Source organism: Cherax quadricarinatus, chromosome 88, assembly GCF_038502225.1.
Source record: "Cherax quadricarinatus isolate ZL_2023a chromosome 88, ASM3850222v1, whole genome shotgun sequence".
NCBI classification, from domain to species: Eukaryota; Metazoa; Arthropoda; class Malacostraca; order Decapoda; family Parastacidae; genus Cherax; species Cherax quadricarinatus.
In genome coordinates this window covers 6872165-6898300 of record NC_091379.1, presented here as the reverse complement: position 1 = coordinate 6898300, position 26136 = coordinate 6872165, and the positions used below count along the sequence as shown (strand labels likewise).

The 26136-nt window shown below is 44.7% G+C and overlaps 1 protein-coding gene across 5 annotated transcripts in view; it reads right to left on the bottom strand.

Annotated features, from left to right (window-relative positions):
* The window catches only part of LOC128698509 (adhesion G protein-coupled receptor A3), a 257504-nt gene that overhangs the window by 39778 nt on the left and 191590 nt on the right, over positions 1 to 26136 (bottom strand). For all 5 annotated transcript variants that reach the window (XM_053790761.2, XM_053790765.2, XM_053790764.2 and 2 more), the window contains one exon: positions 4113 to 4184. In XM_053790761.2, coding sequence (XP_053646736.2) covers positions 4113 to 4184 — 72 coding nt within the window. The remainder of the gene's footprint in view (positions 1 to 4112; positions 4185 to 26136) is intronic.

Below are 26136 nucleotides of genomic sequence, written 5' to 3'. Positions count from 1 at the left end.
ATATTATCCTCACCCTTGTATATACCAGCATATATTATCCTCACCCTTGTATATACCAGCATATATTATCTTCACCCTTGTATATACCAGCATATATTATCCTCACCCTTGTATATACCAGCATATATTATCCTCACCCTTGTATATACCAGCATATATTATCCTCACCCTTGTATATACCAGCATATATTATCCTCACCCTTGTATATACCAGCATATATTATCTTCACCCTTGTATATACCAGCATATATTATCCTCACCCTTGTATATACCAGCATATATTATCCTCACCCTTGTATATACCAGCATATATTATCCTCACCCTTGTATATACCAGCATATATTATCTTCACCCTTGTATATACCAGCATATATTATCTTCACCCTTGTATATACCAGCATATATTATCCTCACCCTTGTATATACCAGCATATATTATCCTCACCCTTGTATATACCAGCATATATTATCCTCACCCTTGTATATACCAGCATATATTATCTTCACCCTTGTATATACCAGCATATATTATCCTCACCCTTGTATATACCAGCATATATTATCCTCACCCTTGTATATACCAGCATATATTATCCTCACCCTTGTATATACCAGCATATATTATCCTCACCCTTGTATATACCAGCATATATTATCTTCACCCTTGTATATACCAGCATATATTATCCTCACCCTTGTATATACCAGCATATATTATCCTCACCCTTGTATATACCAGCATATATTATCCTCACCCTTGTATATACCAGCATATATTATCCTCACCCTTGTATATACCAGCATATATTATCCTCACCCTTGTATATACCAGCATATATTATCCTCACCCTTGTATATACCAGCAAATATTATCCTCACCCTTGTATATACCAGCATATATTATCCTCACCCTTGTATATACCAGCATATATTATCCTCACCCTTGTATATACCAGCATATATTATCTTCACCCTTGTATATACCAGCATATATTATCTTCACCCTTGTATATACCAGCATATATTATCCTCACCCTTGTATATACCAGCATATATTATCTTCACCCTTGTATATACCAGCATATATTATCCTCACCCTTGTATATACCAGCATATATTATCTTCACCCTTGTATATACCAGCATATATTATCCTCACCCTTGTATATACCAGCATATATTATCCTCACCCTTGTATATACCAGCATATATTATCCTTCACCCTTGTATATACCAGCATATATTATCTTCACCCTTGTATATCACCCTTGTATATACCAGCCTCACCCTTGTATATACCAGCATATATTATCTTCACCCTTGTATATACCAGCCTCACCCTTGTATATACCAGCATATATTATCCTCACCCTTGTATATACCAGCATATATTATCCTCACCCTTGTATATACCAGCATATATTATCCTCACCCTTGTATATACCAGCATATATTATACCCTTGTATATCACCCTTGTATATACCAGCATATATTATCTCACCCTTGTATATACCAGCATATATTATCACCCTTGTATATACCAGCATATATTATCTTCACCCTTGTATATACCAGCATATATTATCACCCTTGTATATACCAGCATATATTATCCTCACCCTTGTATATACCAGCATATATTATCCTCACCCTTGTATATACCAGCATATATTATCTTCACCCTTGTATATACCAGCATATATTATCTTCACCCTTGTATATACCAGCATATATTATCCTCACCCTTGTATATACCAGCATATATTATCTTCACCCTTGTATATACCAGCATATATTATCCTCACCCTTGTATATACCAGCATATATTATCTTCACCCTTGTATATACCAGCATATATTATCCTCACCCTTGTATATACCAGCATATATTATCCTCACCCTTGTATATACCAGCATATATTATCCTCACCCTTGTATATACCAGCATATATTATCCTCACCCTTGTATATACCAGCATATATTATCCTCACCCTTGTATATACCAGCATATATTATCCTCACCCTTGTATATACCAGCATATATTATCTTCACCCTTGTATATACCAGCATATATTATCTTCACCCTTGTATATACCAGCATATATTATCCTCACCCTTGTATATACCAGCATATATTATCTTCACCCTTGTATATACCAGCATATATTATCTTCACCCTTGTATATACCAGCATATATTATCCTCACCCTTGTATATACCAGCATATATTATCTTCACCCTTGTATATACCAGCATATATTATCCTCACCCTTGTATATACCAGCATATATTATCTTCACCCTTGTATATACCAGCATATATTATCCTCACCCTTGTATATACCAGCATATATTATCCTCACCCTTGTATATACCAGCATATATTATCCTCACCCTTGTATATACCAGCATATATTATCCTCACCCTTGTATATACCAGCATATATTATCCTCACCCTTGTATATACCAGCATATATTATCTTCACCCTTGTATATACCAGCATATATTATCTTCACCCTTGTATATACCAGCATATATTATCCTCACCCTTGTATATACCAGCATATATTATCTTCACCCTTGTATATACCAGCATATATTATCTTCACCCTTGTATATACCAGCATATATTATCTTCACCCTTGTATATACCAGCATATATTATCTTCACCCTTGTATATACCAGCAAATATTATCCTCACCCTTGTATATACCAGCATATATTATCTTCACCCTTGTATATACCAGCATATATTATCTTCACCCTTGTATATACCAGCAAATATTATCCTCACCCTTGTATATACCAGCATATATTAATCACTAAAGCTCACTACCTGTTTATAACTACAAAATGCAGGTTTTTAACAAGTTACAAGGGTACAATGTAGGTTTTTAACAAGTTACAAGGGTACAATGTAGGTTTTTAACAAGTTACAAGGGTACAATGTAGGTTTTTAACAAGTTACAAGGGTACAATGTAGGTTTTTAACAAGTTACAAGGGTACAATGTAGGTTTTTAACAAGTTACAAGGGTACAATGTAGGTTTTTAACAAGTTACAAGGGTACAATGTAGGTTTTTAACAAGTTACAAGGGTACAATGCAGGTTTTTAACAAGTTACAAGGGTACAATGTAGGTTTTTAACAAGTTACAAGGGTACAATGTAGGTTTTTAACAAGTTACAAGGGTACAATGAAGGTTTTTAACAAGTTACAAGGGTACAATGTAGGTTTTTAACAAGTTACAAAGGTACAATGCAGGTTTTTAACAAGTTAGAAGGGTACAATGTAGGTTTTTTAACAAGTTAGAAGGGTACAATGTAGGTTTTTAACAAGTTAGAAGGGTACAATGTAGGTTTTTAACAAGTTACAAGGGTACAATGTAGGTTTTTAACAAGTTACAAGGGTACAATGTAGGTTTTTAACAAGTTACAAGGGTACAAAGAAGGTTTTAGCAAGTTACAAGGGTACAATGAAGATGTACGGTAGGCAGGTACGTAGTTACGTAGGTAGGTAGGTAGGTACGGTAGTTAGGAAGGGTAGGTAGGCAGGGTAGGTAGGTAGGGTAGTTCACGTGAGAGTGGGGAGGTAGGAGTGAGGTACAGGTAGGGTGGCAGGCAGGTACAGGTTAGGTGGGAGTGGGTGGAGTGGGTGGGTGGTTGAGGATGGAGTGAGTGGGTGGGTGGAGGTGGGAGGAGGGGAGGTGGAGTGGGATGGGGGGTGGAGTGAGTGAGGTAGGTGGAGTGGGAGGAGGAGGGAGGCAGTTGGGTGGAGTGAGGTAGGAGTGCAGGAGGCAGGCAGTTGGGTGGAGTGGGAGGTGGGTGGGGTGGTAGTTGGAGTGAGTGCAGGTGGCAGAGGAGTAGGGTGGGAGGCAGGCGGAGGCAGTGGGTAGGTGGGTGAGGTGGATGGGAGTGGTAGAGGTAGGGGTAGGAGGGGTGGGTAGGTAGGTGGAGTAGGAAACTAAGTTGGGAGTGGTCGAGTTGATCGGTGGTGGAGTGGGTGAGTGGGGTGGGTGGTGGGAGTGGGTGCAGTGATTAGGTACAGTGGGTGGTGGGTACGGCAGGTGGGTGCAGTGGGTGGGTTAGTAAAGGTATAATAATACTCACAGTCTGCGGAGTCGTCTGAGTCCTGACATCTGGGCGGCATCAAGGCTGGTCAGCACGTTGTTACTTAGGTCCCTGCAACACAACAATACCTAGTTACACCTTGACCACCGGGGTCTTGATTCCAGGAACTGGAGCTACCATACCCATTACCCAGATTCAACCAGACTGTAATCTGATGTACGTAGTAGTGACGACAGTGAGAGAGAGAGAGAGAGAGAGAGAGAGAGAGAGAGAGAGAGAGAGAGAGAGAGAGAGAGTGGTGTAACTTCACAAGGAGAGTCTACCTAGCTTAAGTGATAAAGTCAACGCTGGTAACTTGTTAAGTTCATCAAGTCTTACTAACTTTCCCCAGTCACCACCATCTTTCCTCTACAACCACCACTACCACCACGGCTACCACCACCACTACTTCCACCGCTACTACCACTAAAATCATTACCACCACCAGGCCATTACCACCACTACCCCACTACCACTACTACCACTATCAAAAGCATCTTGCTACGTAAATCTTCAGGCTGCTGAAGGTATTACCCTTCCTCTTTGTTCTGCTGTTACTATATGCTGCTCTCTCCTCTCTCTCTCTCTCTCTCTCTCTCTCTCTCTCTCTCTCTCTCTCTCTCTCTCTCTCTCTCATAAAATTTATTAAACTTAAAATTATGACCAGACTGTCGAAAAAAATATTAAAACGGCAAGACATTGAACAAGATATGTAGGGGAGGAGGGGATGTGGAGAGGAAGGGAGGGAGATTTTGAGGGAGGGGTGTATAGGGAGAGGGGAAGGGGATGTACAGGAGAGGATCTAGAGATGAGGGGAGGATGTCAGGAGGCAAGAGGGGGGAGGGGGAAGAAGGAGAGTGAGGAAGGAGGGAGAAGGAGAGAGGTAGGAGGGAGAGGAAGGATAGGTAGGAGAGGAAGGATAGGTAGGAGGGAGAGGAAGGAGAGAGATAAGAGGGAGGAGGGAGAGGAAGGAGAGAGGTTGGAGGGAGAGGACGGAGAGAGGTTGGAGGGAGAGGAAGGAGAGAGGTTGGAGGGAGAGGAAGGAGAAAGGTTGGAGGGAGAGGAAGGAGAGGTTGGAGGAGAGGAGAGGAGGAGAGGTTGGAGGGAGAGGAAGGAGAGAGGTTGGAGGGAGAGGAAGGAGAGAGGTTGGAGGAAGAGGAAGGAGAAAGGTTGGAGGGAGAGGAACGAGAGGTTGGAGGGAGGAAGGAGAGAGAGGTTGGAGGTAGAGGAAGGTGAGAGGTTGGAGGGAGAGGAAGGAGAGAGGTTGGAGGGTGAGGAAGGAGAGAGGTTGGAGGAAGAGGAAGGAGAAAGGTTGGAGGGAGAGGAAGGAGAGAGGTTGGAGGGAGAAGAAGGAGAGAGGAAAGAGGGAGGTAGGAGGGAGAGGTAGGAGGGAGAGGAAGGAGGGAGAGGAAGGAGGGAGAAGGAAGGAGAAAGATAGGAGGGAGAGGAAGGAGAGAAGTTGGAGGGAGAGGAAGGAGAGAGGTTGGAGGAGAGGAAGGAGAGAGGTTGGAGGGAGGAAGGAGAGAGGTTGAGGAGAGGAAGGAGAAAGGTTGGAGGAGAGGAAGGAGAGGGTTGGAGGAGAGGAAGGAGAGAGGTTGGAGGAGAAGAAGGGAGAGGTTGGGGGGAGAGGAAGGAGAGAGGTTGGAGGAGAGGAAGGGAGAGGTTGGAGGGAGAGGAAGGAGAGAGGTTGGAGGAGAGGAAGGAGAGGTTGGAGGGAGAGGAAGGGAGGGGAGGTTGGAGGGGGAGGAAGGAGAGGGAGGTTGGAGAGGAAGGAGAGGGGGTTGGAGGAGAGGAAGGAGAGGTTGGAGGGAGAGGAAGGAGGAGGTTGGAGGGAGAGGAAGGAGAGAGGTTGAGGAGAGGAAGGAGGAGGTTGGAGGGGAGGGGGAAGGAGAGAGGTTGGAGGGAGAGGAAGGAGAGAGGTTGGAGGAAGAGGAAGGAGAAAGGTTGGAGGGAGAGGAAGGAGAGAGGTTGGAGGGAGAGGAAGGAGAGAGGTTGGAGGGAGAAGGGAGAGAGGTTGGAGGAGAGGAAGGAGAGAGGTTGGAGGGGGAGGAAGGAGAGGTTGGAGGAGAGGAAGGGAGAGGTTGGAGGGAGAGGAAGGAGAGAGGTTGGAGGGGGAGGAAGGAGAGAGGTTGGGGGGAGAGGGAAAGGGGAGAGGTTGGGGGGAGAGGAAGGGGAGAGGTTGGTACCATCACTACCACCAGTACTACCACTACTACCACCAGTACTACCACTACTACCATCACTACCACCAGTACTACCATCACTACCACCAGTACTACCATCACTACCACCAGTACTACCACTACTACCACCAGTACTACCACTACTACCATCACTACCACCAGTACTACCACTACTACCACCAGTACTACCACTACTACCACCAGTACTACCACTACTACCACCAGTACTACCACTACTACCATCACTACCACCAGTACTACCACTACTACCACCAGTACTACCACTACTACCACCAGTACTACCACTACTACCATCACTACCACCAGTACTACCACCAGTACTACCACTACTACCACCAGTACTACCACTACTACCACCAGTACTACCACTACTACCACCAGTACTACCACTACTACCATCACTACCACCAGTACTACCACTACTACCACCAGTACTACTACTACCATCACTACCACACTACCATACTACCAGTACTACTACTACCATTACCACCAGTACTACGACTACTACCATTACCACCAGTACTACTACTACCATTACCACCAGTACTACTACTACCATTACCACCAGTACTACGACTACTACCATTACCACCAGTACTACTACTACCATTACCACCAGTACTACTACTACTACCATTACCACCAGTACTACTACTACTACCATTACCACCAGTACTACTACCACCACCAGTACTACTACCACCAGTACTACCACTACTACCACTACTACCACTACGACCACTACTACCACTACTACTACCACCACTACCACCACTACTACCACTACTACCTCACTACCACCAGTACTACCACTACTACCACCACTACTACCACTACTACCATCTACTACCACCAGTACTACCACTACTACCACCACCACCACCTACTACCACCCAATACACTACTACCACCTACTACCACCCAATACACTACTACCACCTACTACCACCCAATACACTACTACCACCTACTACCACCCAATACACTACTACCACCTACTACCACCCAATACACTACTACCACCCAATACACTACTACCACCTACTACCACCAGTACTACCACTACTACCACCACTACTACCACTACTACCATCACTACCACCAGTACTACCATCACTACCACCAGTACTACCACTACTACCATCACTACCAGTACTACCACTACTACCACCAGTACTACCACTACTACCATCACTACCACCAGTACTACCACTACTACCACCAGTACTACCACTACTACCATCACTACCACCTACTACTACCACTACCACCACTACTACCACTACTACCATCACTACCACCAGTACTACCACTACTACCACCAGTACTACCACTACTACCACTACCACCACTACTACCACTACTACCACAGTACTACCACTACTACCACACTACCACCAGTACTACCACTACTACCACCAGTACTACACTACTACCACCACTACTACCACACTACTACCACTACTACCACTACTACCACCACTACACCACTACTACTACCACTACTACCACTACTACCACTACTACCACTACTACCACCACTACCACTACTACCATCACTACCACCACTACTACCACTACTACCACCAGTACTACCACTACTACCACCAGTACTACCACTACTACCACCAGTACTACACTACTACCATCACTACCACCAGTACTACCACTACTACCACCAGTACTACCACTACTACCATCTACTACAGTACTACCACTACTACCACTACCACCACTACTACCACTACTACCATACTACCACCAGTACTACCACTACTACCACTAGTACTACCACTACTACCACTAATACTTCCACTACTACCACTACTACTACCACTAATACTGCAACTACTACTACCACTACTACTACCACTAATACTACCACTACTACTACCACTAATACCACCAGTACTACGACTACTACCATTACCACCAGTACTACTACTACTACCACCAGTACTACTACTACCATCACTACCACTACTCTACTACCAGTACTACCACCAGTACTACCACTACTACCACCAGTACTACCACTACTACCACCACTACTACCACTACTACCACTACAGTACTACCACTACTACCTACCACTACTACCATCACTACCACCTACTACCACTTCTACCACCACTACTACCACTACTACCACTATTACCACCACTACCACTACTACTACTACCACTATTACCACAACTAACACTACTACTACCACCACTACTACTACTACCACTATTACCACCACTTCCACTACTACCACCAGTACTACTACTACTACCACTACTACCCACTACCTACTACCATCACTACCACCAGTACTACCACTACTACCACCAGTACTACCACTACTACCATCACTACCACCAGTACTACCTACTACCACTACTACTACCACCACTACTACCACTACTACCATCACTACTACTACCACTACTACCACCACCAGTACCACCACTACTACCATCACTACCACCACTACTACCACAACCACTACTACCATCACTACCACCAATACCATCACTACCACCACTACTACCACTACTACCACCAGTACTACCACTACTACCACCACTACTACCCACTACTACCAGTACTACCACTACTACCACCATTACTACCAATACTACCACCAGTACTACCACTACTACCATCACTACAACCAGTACTACCATCACTACCACCAGTACTACCATCACTACCACCAGTACTACCACTACTACCACCAGTACTACCACTACTACCACTCACTACCACCACTACTACCAATACTACCACAAGTACTACTACCATCACTACCACCAGTACTACCACTACTACCACCACTACTACCACTACTACCATCACTACCACCTACTACCACTACTACCACCAGTACTACCAACACTACCACCAGTACTACCACTACTACCATCACTACCACCAGTACTACCATCACTACCACCAGTACTACCATCACTATTACCAGTACTACCACTACTACCACAGTACTACCACTACTACCATCACTACCAGTACTACCACTGCCACCAGTACTACCATCACTACCACCAGTACTACCACTACTACCACCAGTACTACCACTACTACCATCACTACCACCAGTACTACCATCACTACCACCAGTACTACCACTACTACCACCAGTACTACCACTACTACCATCACTACCACCAGTACTACCATCACTACCACCAGTACTACCATCACTACCACCAGTACTACCACTACTACCACCAGTACTACCACTACCATCACTACCACCAGTACTACCATCACTACCACCAGTACTACCATCACTACCACCAGTACTACCACTACTACTACCATCACTACCACCAGTACTACCACTACTACTACCATCACTACCACCAGTACTACCACTACTACCACCAGTACTACCACTACTACCATCACTACCACCAGTACTACCATCACTACCACCAGTACTACCATCACTACCACCAGTACTACCATCACTACCACCAGTACTACCACTACTACTACCATCACTACCACCAGTACTACCATCACTACCACCAGTACTACCATCACTACCACCAGTACTACCATCACTACCACCAGTACTACCACTACTACTACCATCACTACCACCAGTACTACCACTACTACTACCATCACTACCACCAGTACTACCACTACTACTATCACTACCACCAGTACTACCACTACTACTACCATCAGTACCACCAGTACTACCACTACTACTACCAACACAACCACCAGTACTACCACTACTACTACCATCACTACCACCAGTACTACCATCACTACCACCAGTACTACCACCACTACTACCACCAGTGCTACCACTACTACCATCACTACCACCAGTACTACCACTACTACCATCACTACCACCAGTACTACCACTACTACCACCATCACTACCACCGGTACTACCACTACTACCACCAGTACTACCACTACTACCACCATCACTACCACCAGTACTACTACCATCACTATCACCAGTACTACCACTACTACCACCATCACTACCACTACTACCGCCAGTACTACCACCATCACTACCACCGGTACTACCACTACTACTACCAATACTACCACCAGTACTACCACCATCACTACCACCAGTACTACCACTACTACTACCATCACTACCACCGGCACTACCACTACTACCACCGGTACTACCACTACTACTACCATCACTACCACCAGTACTACACTACTACCAATACTACCACCAGTACTACCACCATCACTACCACCGGTACTACCACTACTACTACCAATACTACCACCAGTACTACCACCATCACTACCACCGGTACTACCACTACTATCACTACCACCGGTAGTACCACTACTACCATCACTACCACCAGTACTACACTACTACTACCAATACTACCACCATCACTACCACCGGTACTACCACTACTACTACCATCACTACCACCTGCACTACCACTACTACCACCGGCACTACCACTACTACCACCGGTACTACCAGTACTACCACCAGTACTACCACCACTACCACCGGTACTACCACTACTACTACCATCACTACCACCGGCACTACCACTACTACCACCGGTACTACCACTACCACCGGTACTACCACTACTACTACCATCACTACCACCAGTACTACCACTACTACCATCACTACCACCAGTACTACCACTACTACCACCAGTACTACCACTACTACCATCACTACCACCAGTACTACCACTACTACCACCAGTACTACCACTACTACCATCACTACCACCAGTACTACCACTACTACCACCAGTACTACTACTACTACCAGCACTACCACCAGTACTACCACTACTACCACCAGTACTACCACTACTACCATCACTACCACCAGTACTACCACTACCACCAGTACTACCACTACTACCATCACTACCACCAGTACTACCAGTACTACCACTACTACCATCACTACCACCAGTACTACCACTACCACCAGTACTACTACTACTACCATCACTACCACCAGTACTACCACTACTACCACCAGTACTACCACTACTACCATCACTACCACCACTACTACCATCACTACCACCAGTACTACCACTACTACCACCAGTACTACCACTACTACCACCAGTACTACCACTACTACCATCACTACCACCAGTACTACCATCACTACCACCAGTACTACCATCACTACCACCAGTACTACCACTACTACCACCAGTACTACCACTACTACCACCAGTACTACCATCACTACCACCAGTACTACCACTACTACCACCAGTACTACCACTACTATCATCACTACCACCAGTACTACCACTACTACCACCAGTACTACCACTACTACCATCACTACCACCAGTACTACCACTACTACCACCAGTACTACCACTACTACCACCAGTACTACCACTACTACCATCACTACCACCAGTACTACCATCACTACCACCAGTACTACCACTACTACCATCACTACCACCAGTACTACCATCACTACCACCAGTACTACCACTACTACCACCAGTACTACCACTACTACCATCACTACCACCAGTACTACCATCACTACCACCAGTACTACCATCACTACCACCAGTACTACCACTACTACCATCACTACCACCAGTACTACCATCACTACCACCAGTACTACCATCACTACCACCAGTACTACCACTACTACCACCAGTACTACCACTACTACCATCACTACCACCAGTACTACCATCACTACCACCAGTACTACCATCACTACCACCAGTACTACCACTACTACCACCAGTACTACCACTACTACTACCATCACTACCACCAGTACTACCATCACTACCACCAGTACTACCACTACTACCACCAGTACTACCACTACTACCATCACTACCACCAGTACTACCATCACTACCACCAGTACTACCATCACTACCACCAGTACTACCACTACTACCACCAGTACTACCACTACCATCACTACCACCAGTACTACCATCACTACCACCAGTACTACCATCACTACCACCAGTACTACCACTACTACTACCATCACTACCACCAGTACTACCACTACTACTACCATCACTACCACCAGTACTACCACTACTACCACCAGTACTACCACTACTACCATCACTACCACCAGTACTACCATCACTACCACCAGTACTACCATCACTACCACCAGTACTACCACTACTACTACCATCACTACCACCAGTACTACCATCACTACCACCAGTACTACCATCACTACCACCAGTACTACCATCACTACCACCAGTACTACCACTACTACTACCATCACTACCACCAGTACTACCACTACTACTACCATCACTACCACCAGTACTACCACTACTACTATCACTACCACCAGTACTACCACTACTACTACCATCACTACCACCAGTACTACCACTACTACTACCATCACTACCACCAGTACTACCACTACTACTACCATCACTACCACCAGTACTACCATCACTACCACCAGTACTACCACTACTACTACCACCAGTGCTACCACTACTACCATCACTACCACCAGTGCTACCACTACTACCATCACTACCACCAGTACTACCACTACTACTACTACCACCAGTGCTACCACTACTACCATCACTACCACCAGTGCTACCACTACTACCATCACTACCACCAGTGCTACCACTACTACCATCACTACCACCAGTACTACCACTACTACCACCATCACTACCACTACTACCGCCAGTACTACCACCATCACTACCACCGGTACTACCACTACTACTACCAATACTACCACCAGTACTACCACCATCACTACCACCAGTACTACCACTACTACTACCATCACTACCACCGGCACTACCACTACTACCACCGGTACTACCACTACTACTACCATCACTACCACCAGTACTACACTACTACCAATACTACCACCAGTACTACCACCATCACTACCACCGGTACTACCACTACTACTACCAATACTACCACCAGTACTACCACCATCACTACCACCGGTACTACCACTACTATCACTACCACCGGTAGTACCACTACTACCATCACTACCACCAGTACTACACTACTACTACCAATACTACCACCATCACTACCACCGGTACTACCACTACTACTACCATCACTACCACCTGCACTACCACTACTACCACCGGCACTACCACTACTACCACCGGTACTACCACTACTACCACCGGTACTACCACTACTACCACCGGTACTACCACTACTACTACCATCACTACCACCGGCACTACCACTACTACCACCGGTACTACCACTACCACCACCGGTACTACCACTACTACTACCATCACTACCACCAATACTACTACAAGTACTACCATCACCGCTACAACCACCACCACTACCAGCACCACCACCAGCCATAACTACCACCACAAAAACCATCACTACCACTCATAATTACCAACAACCAGCACCACCACTAACCAAAATTGTTTTTTTTCCTCGATAAAAACAATTGAACTGATTTACGTAGCAGTGTGTGTGTGTGTGTGTGTGTGTGTGTGTGTGTGTGTGTGTGTGTGTGTGTGTGTGTGTGTGTGTGTGTGTGTGTGTGTGTGTGTACTCACCTAGTTGTACTCACCTAGTTGAGGTTGCGGGGGTCGAGTTCAAGCTCCTGGCCCCGCCTCTTCACTGATCGCTACTAGGTCACTCTCCCTGAGCCGTGAGCTTTATCATACCTCTGCTTAAAGCTATGTATGGATCCTGCCTCCACTATATCGCTTCCCAAACTATTCCACTTACTGACTACTCTGTGGCTGAAGAAATACTTCCTAACATCCCTGTGATTCATCTGTGTCTTCAGCTTCCAACTGTGTCCCCTTGTTACTGTGTCCAATCTCTGGAACATCCTGTCTTTGTCCACCTTGTCAATTCCTCTCAGTATTTTGTATGTCGTTATCATGTCCCCCCTATCTCTCCTGTCCTCCAGTGTCGTCAGGTTGATTTCCCTTAACCTCTCCTCGTAGTGTGTGTGTGTGTGTGTATGTGTGTGTGTGTGTGTGTGTGTGTGTGTGTGTGTGTGTGTGTGTGTGTGTGTGTGTGTGTGTGTTGACCCCCTGGCGTGTGCTGGGGGTCGATTCACCGCTCCTCCCCCGCCCCGCCTCTTCGCTTCACCATGTACTGAAGGTTAGTAGTCCCTTGCTGTGCCGTACCTATCCTTGAAGCTGTGGCTAGCTGCTACGCTTCTACCAGCGCTACCTTCTAGACTCTGATCAACCAGGCTGTTACTCCTGCCTCTGGTACGTTACACGTGTTGGGAACACCTGTGTTCTTCACACCTGTCTTGTGAACATCAGTATTGTTCATACCTGTCATGTGAATACCAGTATTGTTCATACCTGTCTTGTGAACACCACTGTGAACACCTGTGTTGTGAAAACCTGTATTGTTCACACCTGGTGTTGTGAGGACTAGTGTTGTGAACACCAGCACTGTTCATACCTGTTTTGTGAACACTAGTACTGTTCATACCTGTCTTGTGAACACTAGTACTGTTCATACCTGTCTTGTGAACACCATCACTGTTCATACCTGTCTTGTGAACACTAGTACTGTTCATACCTGTCTTGTGAACACCAGCACTGTTCATACCTGTCTTGTGAACACTAGTACTGTTCATACCTGTCTTGTGAACACCAGCACTGTTCATACCTGTCTTGTGAACACTAGTACTGTTCATACCTGTCTTGTGAACACTAGTACTGTTCATACCTGTCTTGTGAACACTAGTACTGTTCATACCTGTCTTGTGAACACTAGTACTGTTCATACCTGTCTTGTGAACACCAGCACTGTTCATACCTGTCTTGTGAACACTAGTACTGTTCATACCTGTCTTGTGAACACTAGTACTGTTCATACCTGTCTTGTGAACACCAGCACTGTTCATACCTGTCTTGTGAACACCAGCATTGTTCATACCTGTCTTGTGAACACTAGTACTGTTCATACCTGTCTTGTGAACACCAGCACTGTTCATACCTGTCTTGTGAACACTAGTACTGTTCATACCTGTCTTGTGAACACTAGTACTGTTCATACCTGTCTTGTGAACACCAGCACTGTTCATACCTGTCTTGTGAACACTAGTACTGTTCATACCTGTCTTGTGAACACTAGTACTGTTCATACCTGTCTTGTGAACACTAGTACTGTTCATACCTGTCTTGTGAACACCAGCATTGTTCACACCTGTCTTGTGAACACCAGCATTGTTCATACCTGTCTTGTGAACACTAGTACTGTTCATACCTGTCTTGTGAACACTAGTACTGTTCATACCTGTCTTGTGAACACCAGCATTGTTCATACCTGTCTTGTGAACACCAGCACTGTTCATACCTGTCTTGTGAACACTAGTACTGTTCATACCTGTCTTGTGAACACTAGTACTGTTCATACCTGTCTTGTGAACACTAGTACTGTTCATACCTGTCTTGTGAACACCAGCATTGTTCATACCTGTCTTGTGAACAACAGCACTGTTCATACCTGTCTTGTGAACACTAGTACTGTTCATACCTGTCTTGTGAACACTAGTACTGTTCATACCTGTCTTGTGAACACCAGCACTGTTCATACCTGTCTTGTGAACACCAGCATTGTTCATACCTGTCTTGTGAACACTAGTACTGTTCATACCTGTCTTGTGAACACTAGTACTGTTCATACCTGTCTTGTGAACACTAGTACTGTTCGTACCTGTCTTGTGAACACCAGCACTGTTCATACTTGTCTTGTGAACACTAGTACTGTTCATACCTGTCTTGTGAACACCAGCACTGTTCATACCTGTCTTGTGAACACTAGTACTGTTCATACCTGTCTTGTGAACACCAGAATTGTTCATACCTGTCTTGTGAACACTAGTACTGTTCATACCTGTCTTGTGAACACCAGCATTGTTCATACCTGTCTTGTGAACACCAGCACTGTTCATACCTGTCTTGTGAACACCAGCATTGTTCATACCTGTCTTGTGAACACCAGCATTGTTCATACCTGTCTTGTGAACACTAGTACTGTTCATACCTGTCTTGTGAACACCAGCACTGTTCATACCTGTCTTGTGAACACTAGTACTGTTCATACCTGTCTTGTGAACACTAGTACTGTTCATACCTGTCTTGTGAACACTAGTACTGTTCATACCTGTCTTGTGAACACCAGCATTGTTCACACCTGTCTTGTGAACACCAGCATTGTTCATACCTGTCTTGTGAACACTAGTACTGTTCATACCTGTCTTGTGAACACTAGTACTGTTCATACCTGTCTTGTGAACACCAGCATTGTTCATACCTGTCTTGTGAACACTAGTACTGTTCATACCTGTCTTGTGAACACCAGCATTGTTCATACCTGTCTTGTGAACACCAGCACTGTTCATACCTGTCTTGTGAACACTAGTACTGTTCATACCTGTCTTGTGAACACTAGTACTGTTCATACCTGTCTTGTGAACACCATCACTGTTCATACCTGTCTTGTGAACACTAGTACTGTTCATACCTGTCTTGTGAACACCATCACTGTTCATACCTGTCTTGTGAACACTAGTACTGTTCATACCTGTCTTGTGAACACCAGCACTGTTCATACCTGTCTTGTGAACACTAGTACTGTTCATACCTGTCTTGTGAACACCATCACTGTTCATACCTGTCTTGTGAACACTAGTACTGTTCATACCTGTCTTGTGAACACCAGCACTGTTCATACCTGTCTTGTGAACACTAGTACTGTTCATACCTGTCTTGTGAACACTAGTACTGTTCATACCTGTCTTGTGAACACCATCACTGTTCATACCTGTCTTGTGAACACTAGTACTGTTCATACCTGTCTTGTGACACACTAGTACTGTTCATACCTGTCTTGTGAACACTAGTACTGTTCATACCTGTCTTGTGAACACCATACTGTTCATACCTGTCTTGTGAACACTAGTACTGTTCATACCTGTCTTGTGAACACCAGCACTGTTCATACCTGTCTTGTGAACACTAGTACTGTTCATACCTGTCTTGTGAACACTAGTACTGTTCATACCTGTCTTGTGAACACTAGTACTGTTCATACCTGTCTTGTGAACACCAGCATTGTTCATACCTGTCTTGTGAACACTAGTACTGTTCATACCTGTCTTGTGAACACCAGCATTGTTCATACCTGTCTTGTGAACACCATCACTGTTCATACCTGTCTTGTGAACACTAGTACTGTTCATACCTGTCTTGTGAACACCATCACTGTTCATACCTGTCTTGTGAACACTAGTACTGTTCATACCTGTCTTGTGAACACCAGCACTGTTCATACCTGTCTTGTGAACACTAGTACTGTTCATACCTGTCTTGTGAACACCAGCACTGTTCATACCTGTCTTGTGAACACTAGTACTGTTCATACCTGTCTTGTGAACACTAGTACTGTTCATACCTGTCTTGTGAACACCAGCATTGTTCATACCTGTCTTGTGAACACTAGTACTGTTCATACCTGTCTTGTGAACACTAGTACTGTTCATACCTGTCTTGTGAACACCAGCATTGTTCATACCTGTCTTGTGAACACCAGCATTGTTCATACCTGTCTTGTGAACACTAGTACTGTTCATACCTGTCTTGTGAACACTAGTATTGTTCATACCTGTCTTGTGAACACCAGCATTGTTCATACCTGTCTTGTGAACACTAGTACTGTTCATACCTGTCTTGTGAACACTAGTACTGTTCATACCTGTCTTGTGAACACCAGCATTGTTCATACCTGTCTTGTGAACACTAGTACTGTTCATACCTGTCTTGTGAACACTAGTACTGTTCATACCTGTCTTGTGAACACCAGCATTGTTCATACCTGTCTTGTGAACACCAGCACTGTTCATACCTGTCTTGTGAACACCAGTACTGTTCATACCTGTCTTGTGAACACCAGCACTGTTCATACCTGTCTTGTGAACACTAGTACTGTTCATACCTGTCTTGTGAACACTAGTACTGTTCATACCTGTCTTGTGAACACTAGTACTGTTCATACCTGTCTTGTGAACACTAGTACTGTTCATACCGGTCTTGTGAACACCATCACTGTTCATACCTGTCTTGTGAACACCAGCATTGTTCATACCTGTCTTGTGAACACCATCACTGTTCATACCTGTCTTGTGAACACCAGCATTGTTCATACCTGTCTTGTGAACACCAGCATTGTTCATACCTGTCTTGTGAACACTAGTACTGTTCATACCTGCCTTGTGAACACTAGTACTGTTCATACCTGTCTTGTGAACACTAGTACTGTTCATACCTGTCTTGTGAACACCAGCACTGTTCATACCTGTCTTGTGAACACCAGCATTGTTCATACCTGTCTTGTGAACACCAGCATTGTTCATACCTGTCTTGTGAACACCAGCACTGTTCATACCTGTCTTGTGAACACCAGCATTGTTCATACCTGTCTTGTGAACACCAGCATTGTTCACACCTGACAACAGAAATCCACAATCACCAACAATAAACAACGATCTACAGCAATGAACAACAATCCGCAATCAACAACGATCCACATCAACAACGATTTGCAATCAACAACGATCCACAACAATCAACAACGATCCACAGCAATCAACAACGATCCACAACAATCAACAACGATCCACAACAATCAACAACGATCCACAACAATCAACAACGATCCACAATAATAAAAAACAATCACTATCCCACTCAACCAACCCCCCACCCCCGCCGGCCACTATTAAAATCCCTCGCTACCACCATCACCAGCAAAATTTTCCCCTCTCCCCCCCCTCCCCAAACTCCATGCAAATTGCACTAACTAGGCCGGAGTGAACGAGAGCAAGAAGGTGGTACACCACGGGCAGTAGTCTGGGTGATTGTGGTCCTTACGAGGCTGTGGTTTAAGGGTGAATGTAGTGGGTGGTGGGCTGGTGGGACAAGAGGCAGTCATCACCAGGGTACAAGAGGCAGCAACAAAGCCAGCCAGCAAGATGATTGTTATGGTGGTTGTAGGTGCTGGTTGCTGCTGGTGATGGTTGTAGTAGTGGTAGTGGTGGTTGTAGCGTCTTCCTGTCAATTCCTGGCATGGGGGGGTCATCGCCCCCGAGTCCCGGTCTCAGACACGGTCCAGTTTTCAATTCAATATATTCACAGCAGAATTGAAATTTGTTCTAATTGATCATCATACTGTTGTTAGTGGCAGGAGTGACCATCCAAGACCATGTTATGGTGGTCCAGTAGTTGTGAGAGGCAGGAGTGACCATCCAAGACCATGTTATGGTGGTCCAGTAGTTGTGAGAGGCAGGAGTGACCATCCAAGACCAAGTTATGGTGGTCCAGTAGTTGTGAGAGGCAGGAGTGACCATCCAAGACCAAGTTATGGTGGTCCAGTAGTTGTGAGAGGCAGGAGTGACCATCCAAGACCAAGTTATGGTGGTCCAGTAGTTGTGAGAGGCAGGAGTGACCATCCAAGACCATGTTATGGTGGTCCAGTAGTTGTGAGAGGCAGGAGTGACCATCCAAGACCATGTTATGGTGGTCCAGTAGTTGTGAGAGGCAGGAGTGACCATCCAAGACCATGTTATGGTGGTCCAGTAGTTGTGAGAGGCAGGAGTGACCATCCAAGACCATGTTATGGTGGTCCAGTAGTTGTGAGAGGCAGGAGTGACCATCCAAGACCATGTTATGGTGGTCCAGTAGTTGTGAGAGGCAGGAGTGACCATCCAAGGCCATGTTATGGTGGTCCAGTAGTTGTGAGAGACAGGAGTGACCATCCAAGACCATGTTATGGTGGTCCAGTAGTTGTGAGAGGCAGGAGTGACCATCCAAGACCATGTTATGGTGGTCCAGTAGTTGTGAGAGGCAGGAGTGACCATCCAAGACCAAGTTATGGAGGTCCAGTAGTTGTGAGAGGCAGGAGTGACCATCCTAGACCAAGTTATGGTGGTCCAGTAGTTGTGAGAGGCAGGAGTGACCATCCAAGACAATGTTGTAGTGGTCCAGTAGTTGTGAGGCAGGAGTGGCAATCCAAGACCAAGTTATGGAGGTCCAGTAGTTGTGAGAGGCAGGAGTGACCATCCAAGACCAAGTTATGGTGGTCCAGTAGTTGTGAGAGGCAGGAGTGACCATCCAAGACCATGTTATGGTGATCCAGTAGTTGTGAGAGGCAGGAGTGACCATCCAAGACCAAGTTATGGTGGTCCAGTAGTTGTGAGAGGCAGGAGTGACCATCCAAGACTATGTTGTAGTGGTCCAGTAGTTGTGAGAGGCAGGAGTGGCCATCCAAGACTATGTTGTAGTGGTCCAGTAGTTGTTTGAGGCAGGAGTGGCCATTCAAGTTATGTTGTAGTGGTCCAGTATCAGTGAGAGGCAGGAGTGACCATCCAAGACCATGTTATAGTGGTCCAGTAGTTGTGAGAGGCAGGAGTGACCATCCAAGATCATGTTATACTGGTCCAGTAGATGTAAGAGGCAGGAGTGACCATCCAAGACCATGTTATACTGGTCCAGTAGATGTAAGAGGTAGGGTGACCATCCAAGACTATGTTATACTGGTCCAGTAGTAGTGTGAGGCAGGAGTGACCTGCTGGTAAGTTATCTTATTTTCTAAGACTCTGAAACATTTGTGAGAGTGTGAGAGTGAGAAAGAGAGAGAGAGAGAGAGAGAGAGAGAGAGAGAGAGAGAGAGAGAGAGAGAGAGAGAGAGAGAGAGAGAGAGAGAGCTCTACGTCTGAGATGCTACTAAAATCCTCTTGTGTAGTGAAAATCCCTTCATACCGTCGTGAGGAATTACAGAGTATTACACTAGCTGAGGCTGGGTGCTAGGTAGCCTAGGAACAAAGTGATGGTAGCAACAGCAGCAGCAGCAGCTGGGTGCTGAGGTGGTGTAGCCTCTGTGATGTACCTGTCGTGTACTAACCAGGTCACACACTTGTTAGTTTACATGTCAAGGGAAATCAGGTGGAACCTGTCTTATTTCTGATTATCTGCCCAGTGGTTCATTAACAATACCTTTCACATACCTTTGATGAGTTTCGAGGGTCTTACTACTCCCGGAGCCCGGCCAATGACCAGGCTCGTCTGGTGCTTGCCTAGTCAACCAGACTGTTGCTGGTGGTGGCCTGCTGCCCCACACATCCATCACAGCCAGGTTGATCTGGCACCTGGTGAAGATACTTGTCCAGTTTCCTCTTCAAGACTTCTACTCTTGTCCCAGCAGTGTTTCTGATATCTTCTGAGAAGATGTTGAATAGTCTGGGGCCACGGATGTTGATACAGTGTTCCCTTATTGTGCCCACCGCACCCCTGATCCTCACTGAGTTTATTCTGCACTTCCTCCCCATATCTCTCACTCCAGTATGTTGTTATGGCAGTGTGCGGATTTGGGACCAGGCCCTCGAGTACTTTCCAGGTATATATTATTATGTATCTCTGTCTCCTCTGCTCCAGTGAGTACATATTTAAGACTTTAAGGCGTTCCCAGTAATTTAAATGTTTTATTGGCTCTATGTGGGCCGTTAACGATCTCTATTTGTTGCAGCTCTGATATTTCTCCATCTTTGAACGGGGTCGTCAACACTGAGCAATATTCCAAAGGAGAAAGCACTAGATCTGAAGTGTCACCATTGGTATTATTTTCCTTGTTTTGAAAGTTCTCATTACCCACCCCGTGATCCTCCTGGCTGTCGTGATCTTTGTCTTATTATGTTATTTAAAAGAAAGGTCAGCTGATATAATTATTCCCAAGTCTTTTACGTGTTCCTTTCTATTTGGTGATCCTCTTGAGTTTTGCATATAGTGTTCCTTTTGAGTTCTTCAGTCTTTCTAGAACTAAGCAGTTGGAACTTATCAGTAGCATAAACAGCACCATTAACAGCACCATTAACATTAACAGTAGCATTAACAGCACCATTAACATTAACAGTAGCATTAACGGCACCATTAACATTATTAGCAGTAGCATTAACAGCGGAATTAACAGCACCATTACCAGAATCATTAACATTAACAGCAGCATAAACAGTATCAACAAATAACATGATAACGATATAGAAAATACTGAGGAATTGACAAGGTGGACAAAGACAGGATGTTCCAGAGACTGGACACAGCAACACGGGGACACAGTTGGAAGTTGAACTCACAGATGAATCACAGGGATGTTAGGAAGTATTTCTTCAGCCACAGAGTAGTCAGGAAGTGGAATAGTTTGGGAAACGATGTAGTGGAGGCAGCATCCATACACAGCTTTAAGCAGAGGTATGATAAAGCTCAAGGTTCAGGGAGAGTGACCTAGTAGCGACCAGTGAAGAGGCGGGGCCAGGAGCTTGGACTCGACCCCTGCAACCTCAACTAGGTGAGTCCACACAAACATTACTCAATATTAATCCCACTGAGAATTAAGTGTTTCTCAGCAAGTCTGGCCAACACCCAGGTGATAAATTCATTCAGGTATTCACAAATATATTACAGAATATCTGTGGCAACACCTGAGTCTTATTTACGAGCGAAGAATACTGTTAAACCCTCTGGAGGTGAAGGAAAACAACTAGCACCAAGTTGCTAGTAGGAACACTAGCAGTGTTGCTACACTGTTCTATATGATAGTTACACAGTGGGAACAACAGTGTTGCTACACTGTTCTATATGATAGTTACACAGTGGGAACAACAGTGTTGCTACACTGTTCTATATGATAGTTACACAGTGGGAACAACAGTGTTGCTACACTGTTCTATATGATAGTTACACAGTGGGAACAACAGTGTTGCTACACTATTCTATATCAAAGTGACATTACACAGGATGGGTCACATACAATGTGTTAAAATGAGGGGTAAAAGGGAGGGTATATTTCACATACAGCAAGATTAGATATATCAGTAGTGTACTGCTACACTGTTCTATACAACACTGTTCTATACATCACATTCCATTTTGTTATGGTAGATGTCAGATCTAGGACCAGGTTCTGGAGGATCGTGTGTATATTACCAGACATCTCACTCTCCTTCACGCTAGTCTCAGACGTTTACACTATATTAAATGATTTATTGAGATTATACAGCCTAGGTCGGGGAACTGGGGTAAATAACCACGAATTGGGTAAAAATGGAAATCTTGGGTAAAAATGGAAATCTTGGGTAAAAATGGAAATCTTGGGTAAAAATGGAAATCTTGGGTAAAAATGGAAATCTTGGGTAAAAATGGAAATCTTGGGTAAAAATGGAAATCTTGGGTAAAAATGGAAATCTTGGGTAAAAATGGAAATCTTGGGTAAAAATGGAAATCTTGGGTAAAAATGGAAATCTTGGGTAAAAATGGAAATCTTGGGCAAAAATGGAAATCTTGGGCAAAAATGGAAATCTTGGGCAAAAATGGAAATCTTGGGCAAAAATGGAAATCTTGGGTAAAAATGGAAATCTTGGGTAAAAATGGAAATCTTGGGTAACAAGTAATTAACATGGTAACAAAGAAAATGTTTTTACTCTCTCATTCTCTTCGTTTCTCTCTCTCATTGCTTCCTTCGTTCCTCTTACCTCTTCCTTCATCTCTCTCTTCCTTCCTTGATAAATAAATAAAAGCTCAATAAACATGTAAATAAAATTACACAAAAATTTATTTGTAATTTTTTCTTAATTTTGTTTTATTTATAAAGTTACTTCTGGCCTATAATACACACTTCTCAGGTTGTATGACTGTATTATTCACTATACAACTGGATCCAATAAAAAAATTAGAATTTGAATACTCCTTGTGTTGTCCGGAGTCTGTAGACTCGCAAGTCTAGTGGGAACTTCCCTTTACACAGATTTGTTTTGCAGTAATACGCAAAAATATTGGCCGACCTCTAGTGAGTGAACCATCTGCGTTGAGTGAACCATCTGCGTTGAGTGAACCATGTGTGTTGAGTGAATCATGTGTGTTGAGTGAACCATGTGTGGTGAGTGAACCATGTGTGTTGAGTGAACCATGTGTGTTGAGTGAACCATGTGTGTTGAGTGAACCATGTGTGTTGAGTGAACCATGTGTGTTGAGTGAACCATGTGTGTTGAGTGAACCATGTGTGCTGAGTGAACCATGTGTGTTGAGTGAACCATGTGTGTTGAGTGAACCATGTGTGGTGAGTGAACCATGTGTGTTGAGTGAACCATGTGTGCTAGTGAGTGAACCATGTGTGTTGAGTGAACCATGTGCAGATGAGTGAACCATGTGTTTGAGTGAACCATGTGTGTTGAGTGAACCATGTGTGGTGAGTGAACCATGTGTGTTGAGTGAACCATGTGTGTTGAGTGAACCATGTGTGTTGAGTGAACCATCTGCGTTGAGTGAACCATGTGTGCTGAGTGAACCATGTGTGCTGAGTGAACCATGTGTGTTGAGTGAACCATGTGTGTTGAGTGAACCATGTGTGTTGAGTGAACCATGTGTGTTGAGTGAACCATGTGTTGAGTGAACCATCTGCGTTGAGTGAACCATGTGTGCTGAGTGAACCATGTGTGCTGAGTGAACCATGTGTGTTGAGTGAACCATGTGTGCTGAGTGAACCATGTGTGCTGAGTGAACCATGTGTGCTGAGTGAACCATGTGTGCTGAGTGAACCATGTGTGCTGAGTGAACCATGTGTGGTGAGTGAACCATGTGTGCTGAGTGAACCATGTGTGCTGAGTGAACCATGTGTGCTGAGTGAACCATGTGTGGTGAGTGAACCATGTGTGCTGAGTGAACCATGTGTGGTGAGTGAACCATCTGTGCTGAGTGAACCATGTGTGGTGAGTGAACCATCTGTGCTGAGTGAACCATCTGTGCTCATGTTCCAGCTGTGATCCCTCTCCTGCCTTCAACACTCTTGTACACGAGGCAGCACACATAATACGGTACATGTCATCGTTTATTAAGTTCTTACTATCCACCCTGTCACTCTTCTGACCTTACCTGGAGGAGTATACCTGGAAGGGAATTTTGGGGGTCAACGCCCCCGAGGCCCGGGTCGTGATCAGGCCCCTACCTTCGTGACATTTGCCTTATTGTGCCGCAATGTATATGTCATTTTTTCATATCTCAGTAGGTGGAACTTGTCACCACTGAACGTTGTGTTATCCTCCACTGCCCACTGGAAAACTCGGCTTACATCTTCCAGCAATTTTTCCTTGTCTTCAACCGAGGTGATTTTCATGCTTATTTTGGTGTCATCCGCAAATGATGATACTGAAGTGGCTAGTGTTTGTAACTATGTCTGCCGTGAGCATGAGAAACAGTAGAAGCGACAGGACAGTACCTTGGGGAGTACCCAGTTATTTACTTTGCTAATCTCTGCGTCCTAGTTCTCTGAAACTTGAATATTATTTGGTTACTTTCTTTATCATGAGTAACACTAATGTTGTGCGCAGTTACCCCATCAGTACATGAGAGAGAGAGAGAGAGAGAGAGAGAGAGAGAGAGAGAGAGAGAGAGAGAGAGAGAGAGAGAGAGAGAGAGAGAGAGAGAGAGAGAGAGAGAGAGAGAGACAGACAGACAGAGAGTCTTACATACACCTCAATACTTACCTGATCTACATCAGTGTTAATTATCTATGAATAAATCATTTAAGATGAAATACACCTCTTCTATTTCCCCTCCCACCCATCTACCCCTCTCCCTACCCCTTCTTCTTACAACCCCCCCTCCTCCTCCACCATCTCCTCTTGATATCTTCCACCTTACTCTAGCTCCCCTTGTTATACACCCCTCCTCCTTGTCTCCTATCCTCTTACC